Genomic DNA, 10,184 nt, shown 5'->3' on the forward strand with positions numbered 1-10,184 from the left:
ATCAACAACCCGACAGCATGCATTTACATCGTAATGCTACAATCACCCGGTCCGCATTTACCGTCGATATCGAAGCCACACAGGATAAAGGCGCCACATTCAGACCCATAGCCATTATCATAACACCATACCAAACATATATTCCTAATAGTTGGACTAACTTGGGAGAGCTGGGGTTTCGAGGCATCCAGTGTAACATGAACTTTTTCATTTCTTCTGCTCTGATAAAGGTTTCTTGTTGTTCTAAAGAGTGTGTAGAAAGTACGTTTCTGTATTTAACTTTCCAAGTAGGTTACGATTTTATTCACTTTTTTAAGATAAACAGTTGAAATTTGGCTTTATATGGATTTGTTAATATACAATTTTCATACGGATAATTTAACTTCCCGTTCCATAAATAACGACACTTTTACATAAATTGTAAAATATGTAGGTACCCTCAAGAAATAGTACTTATAAAAATGTATAGGTACTTACTCTACAGTCATGTTTAAAAAAATCACACAAGCATTATTACATTTCTGTGTAGAAGTACCACTAATTATAATTATCGTAGATCGTAGTCTTTGTGAAAATCTCGGTAAGTAGATATGTATGTAGTATTCTTATACTGGTTCCATCGATACAGCCAAGTTCGCTCCAAGTTCATTCGTTTTGAATGACCCCCATAACATTAGCAGCTGTAAGACTTATTGTCTCCTCACATATAAAACACCCATTACCAAGTCAAATGATTATCAACCTTCTGCTAACCACGTAAGAGCTACAGCGATGACACGTTTAAGTTGGTATTGTTGGCTATTTTATTGTGATGCGTTATTATTAATCGGATGTGTCAATTTATTGGGGTTCTGTTTCAATGGTTTTTTGCCGCAAATTTTAATGTGTTGGGATTATTTGACTGTAATTGTGTTATGACCCCTCGTGCATTTCATGTGACAAATTTATAGGTCTTTAATTTGAAAAGATCATAGCCATGTGAGCGATTACTTACCTTATATTATAGGAAACGATGCGAGAAATAAAAAATATCCTATAATATTACTTACGATCTGTATTATTGTAAGCCAAATTTCAGTCAACAATAAAGATCCTAACGTACGTGTACATAATATTCACATTTATAAGAATAGTGGGATAAAAATACTCAATCGTATAAAAAACCTATACCTTGCTTAGTTTAGCCTAGCTTGGCTTTTGTAAGTAACTACAGTAGTTACCTACCTACTTTATTATTACATTAGACATCAATTATTTAATAATCTCTAAGCTAAGCTACAAATATAAAATTAAAGCAAAATTGTATTTAAACCTGCTCCCAAATTACACGTTCTAATCTAATTTCGCGGTATTTTTTTCAAACCAAAAACTTTTTAATATGCTCACACCATAGACAATACCACGGTAATTTTTGTTAAGCATTTTACAAACGATGACAGTATTCGAAGGCATTTCAATGATATTACTGGAAATCAAATAAAGGAAGCATGGAACTGAAAAGTCCAAATGTAACGTTAAGTTTTTCAGTGAATAACAAAAATGCATTTGCAAATACTTGATTTACTTCACTTATTTTGTCGCCCAGAGTTCTATGCAAAAGCAAATAATTTATATATGTTTTTTACTTTTGAATAGTTAAAATTCCTAAGCTATTCCCATTTTGGTTAAATCAATATAATCCGAAAAAGATTCTTTGCAATTAGGACCGCTGGCTATTATTTATTCTTCACTGTCAATGTCATTTTGACGTAGAAATACTACCATCTATGTTTTGACGACGTCATAAATAAAAAATGCATAAAAAATGCCAGGTGCTTGTGAAGAAATTATTGATGATATAGAAGATTTAATATCTTCACAAGATATAACGCCTAAAGAGAGATATTCCAGTAGAAAAAATGTGAGTGTACGGTCAAAAAAACGGGAGAAGGATGCTGAGCCTGTGGAAAAAGTTATATTAGAAAGTGTCGTTCCAGGTAACCTCAAACTTGTGTTATTTTACGATAGAAACCATTTAAAAAGACAGTAATTACGTTGTTTTGCGAGTCTAGCACACAGACATACAATTTCCGCTCGGTCTAGCAGCTTTAAATGTTCTGTATACTAATTATGGTTAAAGCGAGGATCGAATCAAATCGGTATAGTTTGCATCATACAGCATATCAAGCATATGACTTGTTAAATATTTAGTGTGAAAAGAGATGATCTTAGTATTATTGTGTATTTCATAATGGATTGTAGCGGAATAGGGCATAAATCATACGTGGCCTGTTATTAAAATATTTCAACTTCAATAGCCGGCACAAAACGGCCAGGGTAGACAGGGTAGCCGAGGCAATGCGGCCGAGGCAAGTCCACACTGGCCGTTTTGCGCTCGAGGAAATTACCTCACGCGTATGCTCGCTCTGTGTGGACCCGGCTAATCATGTGCTCTGTATCTTATAACTTTCAGGAACACAAACAATCTACGTGAAGACATGGGGTTGTGCGCACAACAACTCAGACTCGGAGTACATGGCAGGACTGCTGGCTGCGGCCGGCTACCCCCTCACCGAGGACAAGTGGCAAGCCCAGCTGTGGTTACTTAACTCCTGCACTGTGAAGAGTCCTTCTGAGGACCATTTCAAGTGAGTTAATTATCAACCGAAATAAAGTCATATACAAAGAAAAATCTAAATTACTGGACAAGACAGAAACAGTAAAAAGACTTAAAAGGAAGCACACCGTGCAATATGAAAGTAGTGGTTAAGTAAGATGATGGTCTCCATAACCCAAGTTTTAATATCTATATACAGCAAAACTGATTATAGTAGTGACCATGATGGCAGTTCAAACCAGAACAAAAAAAATACAAAGAAAAAGATTGTATAATTATAATCAATTGTTATTTTCCTACTTGACGATCATAATATAAATTCGTATAGATTAGTGTATAATAATTTATATTGTAATTTCATATTATGAAATAAATAAATCTAATCTAATCTAATCTAATCTATCAAGGCCTCCATCCCCCTGCAACAGCCGGCCCGAACCTTTTACTTGAGTCTATTTGGGACCGCCTAAACTGCATTAGAGCGATAGGAAAAATTCAGAAATGACAGTGAAAGTCTGACATTAGTACCTATTTTTATCTCATGTTTGTTTAAAGTTCAACATGTTTTAACAACCTATCTATCTATAGTATCTATATAGCCTTGTATTTCTGATCCTTGGGTACAATGGTTATTAAGTCGATATTATCTTTTTTTTACTACAATATTTAACAACCTAATTGTTTACAGAAATGAGGTGGAACTTGGCAAAAGCCGCGGCATACATGTAGTAGTGGCGGGCTGCGTGCCGCAAGGGGCCCCTCGCGCCGGCTACCTGCAGGGCATCAGTGTAGTTGGAGTGCAGCAGATTGACAGGATTGTTGAGCTTGTAGAAGAGACACTAAAAGGTAACTTAGAAAACAACAAGAGCATGAAATGGAACATTAATTGATAGCTCAAGCCCTTAGGATCTTACGGTTCTAATGTAACTTCTAAATAACGTCAATAAAATTTAAATAATTTTTAATTGTAACAGATTGGCATCAAACATTAAACATCATATAAAATAAACCTTAAGTTGGTATTGTTGATTCCAGAATGCAGCATTTTACTTGAAAATATTAACTTTGTTTACTCAAAATATAGGACTTTTTTCTTACAAAGCAATCATTTTAAATTTACATAATAGTCTGTGTGGAAAGAGAAGAGTCGTGAAATTTATAGGACCCAATACATTGTACGACTCTTCTCTTTCCGCACGGATTCTATTAACGAAACCTACAGGAATTTTAGACAAATTTTATGGTGGTCTTTTAAATTCGTCACAAACCACTTGACCAAACTTTCTTCGCCAGGCCACACAGTTCGCCTGCTCGGCCAAAAGAAGACCTCCACAGGCCGCAAAGCAGGTGGCGCCTCCCTCCTCCTCCCCAAAGTCAGGAAGAACCCCCTCATCGAGATCATCCCCATCAACACGGGCTGTCTCAACCAGTGCACATACTGCAAAACTAAACATGCCCGAGGAGAACTGGGCAGCTATCCTCCTGAGGAGATCGTGGAGCGGGCGAGGCAGAGCTTTGAGGAGGGGGTGGTGGAGATCTGGCTCACTAGCGAGGATACAGGTAGGCTAATGTAGTAAACTAAACATGCCCGAGGAGAATTGGGCAGCTATCCTGAGGAGATCGTGGAGCGGGCGAGGCAGAGCTTTGAGGAGGGGGTGGTGGAGATCTGGCTCACTAGCGAGGATACAGGTAGGCTAATGTAGTAAACTAAACATGCCCGAGGAGAATTGGGCAGCTATCCTGAGGAGATCGTGGAGCGGGCGAGGCAGAGCTTTGAGGAGGGGGTGGTGGAGATCTGGCTCACTAGCGAGGATACAGGTAGGCTAATGTAGTAAACTAAACATGCCCGAGGAGAATTGGGCAGCTATCCTGAGGAGATCGTGGAGCGGGCGAGGCATAGCTTTGAGGAGGGGGTGGTGGAGATCTGGCTCACTAGCGAGGATACAGGTACGAGTAGGAGGTATTACTTACAATGATTCACAGATTGTATAAGTTGTGTATTTGAAAAAAAAAGGCGACAGAGTTTGAAAATGAAATATATCAGTGTGCAATAAATAAAATAAATGTCTTTATTTCGGACCAAAAGCGATCCATATTTAGTTAGTAACATTTTAGACTTAACACTATGTGAGGGTTACCAGCAATTTAATAGAAGTGCAAATTCTTCAACGAATTGTGGTAACCCTAGCAGTTAACCTAGACGACTTATGGAATTCAGTTTTTGTTAAGGTTCCTTAAAAAACTCCAGTTTATAAAATAAGATGTATAATCTTTCTTACGGTAAATGAATAAGTAAATTTTGACAAGCAAAACAACAAAATAAAATACAGCATAATTCAGCTTTCTTGCAAACATGTATTTTAACATTATTAAATTGTACAACGGGACTTAATCGCGTATCTAAGTTTTAAGATTTACCTCCGACGTTTCGAGGGCGGCGTTGTCCCCGTGGTCTCGGATTAAGTCCCGTTGTACAATTTTAGTAATGTGTAAAAATCGTGAAAGTTTAAATCGGTGTCGTGTATTTTTAGTTGAAATGTGTATTTTTAAATTTTAGGCACGTACGGTCGCGACATAGGCACATCCCTCCCCGCTCTACTCTGGCGCCTGGTGCAGGCGATCCCCGAGGGCTGCAGGGTGCGACTGGGCATGACGAACCCCCCGTACATCTTGGAACACTTGGCCGAGGTGGCCAAGGTGATACAGCACCCGAGAGTGTACAAGTAAGAATAAACTTCTATAAAAACAAATTTAAAAGTGGAAAAATTACTGTCTTGGGTGAGACTTGAACTCACGGCCCCTGGATCGATACTCCAGTGTTCTGCCATCTAAGCCACCAAGACCTCATCCATAGCCAGCAAATCTGTCCACCATATGGGTCAAGTCGTGAGTTCAAGTCTCAGCCAAGACAGTAATTTTTCCACTTTTAAATTTATTCTAAGCTTAATAGCATCGATCACAGACGTTCTGCTTGTTAAAATTTAAAAATTCTATAAAAACATTTACTATCATTATACCTTATAAAATAAAGTCCCCCCGCCGCTATATTTTAACTGTATTAATATTTTATTCGGGTTCGTGTGGTGAAAAATTATGTGTTTCACTTGGGGGCAAATTTTGTTTAACCCTCGCAACGCTCGTATTACAATTTTGGTATGTTTCGATTGTGCTAATATTGATACCCGAGCAAGCGAAAGATTCTAAAATTGCACCACGAGCGTAGCGAGTGGTTCGAAAAATGGAATCTTGAGCGTTGCGAGGGTTTCATAGCACGAGGGTTAAACAAAATTTGCCCCCGAGTGAAACACAACATTTATCACCACACCAACCCGAAGCAAATATTAAATGTAAAATATAAAAAAAAAATCAAACCTAATCAAATTTAAATGAATGTTATTAAATATTTATCATCCAAAATCATCATTTAAAAGTCAATTCTACCAGCAAACATAAGAAAACAACTCGAAATTTGCATTTGATTACTTTGCCTCACATGTGAATAAAATGCAACTTTGCTATTAGTTTTTCAAGTGCAAAGTAAGCCTTTCCGAGCTGGTGTGGTGAAGTAGTTATTTGTACAACAAGAGATCAAAGTTTGATATTTCTTCGAGTGCTTATTTGGGACTCCAAAGCAAGCGAAAGATTCTATACTAGATTCACTCGCTACGCTCGTCTAATTTAATTTAATACTCTAATTTAATACTCTAATAATCTAAATTAGAATCTTGAGCGTAGTAAGGGACTCAAAAGCGCACGAGATGTAAATAACTTTAATCTCGTGTAGTTCACAAAACTTTTCACCTCAGCAGTGAGAACATATTAGAGAACCCGAAAAATGTATTCCTTCTTCATCACTTACCTCTATTCACTCATGTTTTCTTAAGATATACTAACAATTAAGTTTTCACCTCAGCAGCTCGAACAAGGGTACTATGCTACTTAAAAACAGTGAGCAAAATCGCATTTTGCTCGTTTTGTCTCTCTCAGTGAGCAAAATGCGATTTTGCTCACTGTTTTTAAGTAGCAAAGTACCCTTGTTCGAGCTGCTGTGGTGAAAATAAATATGTTTCTAGGTTCCTCCATGTGCCCGTTCAGTCGGGCAGCGACGCAGTACTTGCTGACATGAAGAGGGAATACTCCTGCGCAGACTTTGAACACGTCGTAAATTTTCTTAGAAAAGAGTGAGCATATTATTTAAGAGCTAATTACATTTTTGATAATGTGGCCATTTATACCCGAAGAGCGGCTTTAATAAAAGCAAAGAAAATTTGAAATAGAGGCGGATTGTCAAAGTAAATTATGTAGCCACAGTAAATTTACTGCCATCTTTCGACAGAAGATTAAAACTGTTAGAACGCCATTTGACTTTGATACTTATTCTTTCACTGATATGTGTTAATTAGGGAATGCAAATCGGTTATTTTTTGTATGGAAATAACCGCGGTTTCGGTTAATAACCGATTATTTCCATACAAAAAAATAACCGAAAATAACCTATTTGCATTCCCTAGTGTTAATTTGTTAATATTGAAATTCACGCCATCTACTCGAAACTAGGCCGTATGGTGCAATCTTTTCGAGCGATGGCGCCATAACCTTTGACCTACTGGAAGAAAATAGGATGGTGTTTCAACTAAATCCGCTGTCTGTCCATTGGTATACTCGTATTACAGCATTTAATTACAGCCATTTTATTTCCTTTCACAGTTTTATATAGCCTCGTGCCGCCCAATGTACATTAGGATGTACACTCGGTTTCGATGGAATGTCAACCTTAATTAAAAACAAACTAGGTAGCATTTTATTTGTCTCGTAATATTTTCGAACAAAGTAAATTCAACCCAATTGAAAATATAACAAGATTCAAACTTGCTTGGCTATAATTTTGTATGGTGGACGAGGATAGTGTGACTTGATTAAAATGTCACATAAGGTTTTTTATCCATTTTCCAGAGTTCCCGGCATGACCATAGCCACAGACATAATCTGCGGGTTCCCCACGGAAACGGAAGTGGACTTCGAGCACACCATGACGCTATGCCGGAAGTACCGCTTCCCTTCACTCTTCATCAACCAGTTTTTTCCCCGTCCGGGCACGCCTGCTGCTAAAATGACCAAGGTAAGGTTTTATCTTGAATTTCGACTTCATTCGAAGACAATCTCTATTGTTTCCCAAAAAGTATTAAGTCATAATGTATTGTTAGCCCGCACTTTCGTTAGTCATAATTTGTTTGGTTCAGAAACGCGTCACTTTTCAGGATTGCCATAAAATTACAGACAATCCAACCTCTAGACATAGCATAGTCGCGCTACCCCCTCTGCCACACATACGGTAGCGTTACTCCATCTTCGAGTCAATCCCGTGCCGTGATTGGTCCGTGTCTTTGAACGGACCAATCACGGCACGGGATTCGCTCACCTCGTCCCCCCGCACCCCCGTATTTTTGGCAGCATCGGTTTCATGAAATAATTGGCCTAAGCTCAGTCTAGAGGTTGGATTGTCAGTGCATAAAACAAACCTAACCTAACCAATCTATAGGATAACCTAACGAAAAATCCTGAAAAGTTAACGGTTTCAGTTTTATGACTAATGATAATATGACAAACTATACAACATGGATTTTCATTTAATTCCAGGTACCCGGCCAAGAGGTAAAAAAGCGAACGAAGATGCTCTCCGAATTCTTCCGCTCGTACGAGCCGTACGGCCACAAAGTCGGCGAAACACAACAAGTGCTCGTCACCGACATATCGCACGACAAAAACTATTTCGTGGCCCACAACGAATTTTACGAACAAGTGTTAGTACCGAAGGAAGAGAAATATATGGGGAAAATGCTAACTGTCAAAATTACGGCGGCTACGAAATACTCTATGATGGGCCAGCCCATAGACAAGCCAAAGATGCCCGGTTTGACAGCTCCGTTAAAAAAAGGTGAGGTCTCTGGGCTCTATGGGGTTGAGAAAAAGAAAATGGCGGTGCCTTTGCCGATATATGTTCTGATATTTGCGGTGGTGTTGAGGCTGATCTGGTTTTTCTTATAGTATTTTGTAAATAAAATTGTTTTAAGCATTTTTTTTGTTTTATTTGGTACAGCACATGTCCGTTTAAGTCAACTTTGTTTAAGTCCGTTTAAGACAAAGTGAGGGAGTGTCATTGTAACTTCATATGTACTACACTCATAGACATTTAATGACATTTAATAATGTCGTTGCCACACTTCTCTAGGCATGATTTTTTTGTCGAAATAGACCACTAGATGGCTCTGTTACGACCAGAAACTAGGTAACGCTCGGCAGTGTCAGAAACCACAATACGTTGTTTTCAGGATTTTGAGTTCACCTGTACAGACTTTCATCCCGTATAAACTAGCTGTTGCCCGCAACGACGTTTGCGGTATTTTTGTAAACCCCATCATTGGGTTTTGTAAAAATGGGCGATTACCGTGCATTAAATTTACGATTTGATAACTTAGTATACAGTAAAACCCGCTTAATACGATCACGTTTAATACGATTTCCCGTATAATAAGCCATTTTACGCCGGTCCCTGCAATTTTAGGCCTGTTTTCATACATTTTTTCACGGTTAATACGACTCGAGTCCCGCTTAATACGCCATCTAAAATTATATATTACTTATCCGTCCCATTACGTACCATCTGTACGTTTGTGTTTTTGTCATAACCGTCGTATTGTTATGCAATACGCCGTTAGCCAACATTTTTATGTGTTTATTACCTACATTAGGTTTTTTGTTTTGTCTAATATCTTTTGTCGGGTCCTTATCGGCGTGAGAAGGCGATGCCATCTGCTTGACCGTTATGGAGCACGGAGTGCAAGCTATCGCTCCCAGATTTATTTGCAGCCAGTTTCTCCAAGACTTTCTAGTTGAGCCTATCGTTAGTGTTCCTAGATTATTTAACTTATACCTACCTACACTTAAGATCACATTCGCTCATTATCATCCATTATTATAGTTTTTTTTGTTCACGTTTAATACGATTTCCCGTTTAAAACGCTTTTTTTGCTAGGTCCCCTCAGAATCGTCTTAAGCGGGTTCTACTGTATATGTCGCAGTCGGATCGTATAATCCGCCGTATTACATTACGGCTAGCCGTTTTACAAAACAGGGGCGTTTTGAAATGCGGCGGTTCGACGATTAGCCGGATTGAATGCGGCTGAATGAAAATCCGCCGGAATGTATTCGGCGCCATACGTTCTTCAACACGGCTAGCCGTAATGTAATACAGCGAGTCATTAGCCGCCGCTTTGACAGTTTTTAGTTCCCATTTTTAACACTCGTGGCGCTGCCTGGCATAACAACAACAAACTATGAAAAACGCTGGGGTGTCCATCAAATCTAGAGTTCGTCGGACTGTTTCTTTTCAAAAAACATTTCCATCGCAACTTAACTAGACGGAGCCCCGCTTCGCGGGGCTCCTATTTCTGAGCGGTTTGCCCTTCGGGCATCTCAAGCTACCTAACGAACCTAACCTAACCTACCTCTACCTACCTATTGATTTAGTGAGATGTCCGTGAAAACATTACACTTTGGGGAAAAAGCGTAGGTAGGTAAGTAGGTTAGG

At 38.7% G+C, this 10,184-nt stretch overlaps 2 protein-coding genes across 2 annotated transcripts in view; both read left to right on the plus strand.

Moving 5' to 3' along the window:
* The window catches only part of LOC134651923 (uncharacterized), a 343,848-nt gene that overhangs the window by 89,262 nt on the left and 244,402 nt on the right, over positions 1-10,184 (plus strand). The gene's annotated exons all lie outside the window — the stretch shown is intronic.
* LOC134651943 (threonylcarbamoyladenosine tRNA methylthiotransferase) lies at positions 1,804-8,667 on the plus strand. Its single transcript, XM_063507071.1, has 8 exons — positions 1,804-1,976; positions 2,453-2,627; positions 3,285-3,442; positions 3,890-4,156; positions 5,154-5,319; positions 6,670-6,777; positions 7,550-7,715; positions 8,234-8,667. Exons 1-8 carry the CDS (start codon positions 1,805-1,807, stop codon positions 8,639-8,641), a joined length of 1,620 nt encoding a protein of 539 aa, XP_063363141.1. The 5' UTR covers position 1,804; the 3' UTR covers positions 8,642-8,667.

The sequence above is a fragment of the Cydia amplana genome, chromosome 11 (genome assembly GCF_948474715.1).
Source record: "Cydia amplana chromosome 11, ilCydAmpl1.1, whole genome shotgun sequence".
NCBI lineage: Eukaryota > Metazoa > Arthropoda > Insecta > Lepidoptera > Tortricidae > Cydia > Cydia amplana.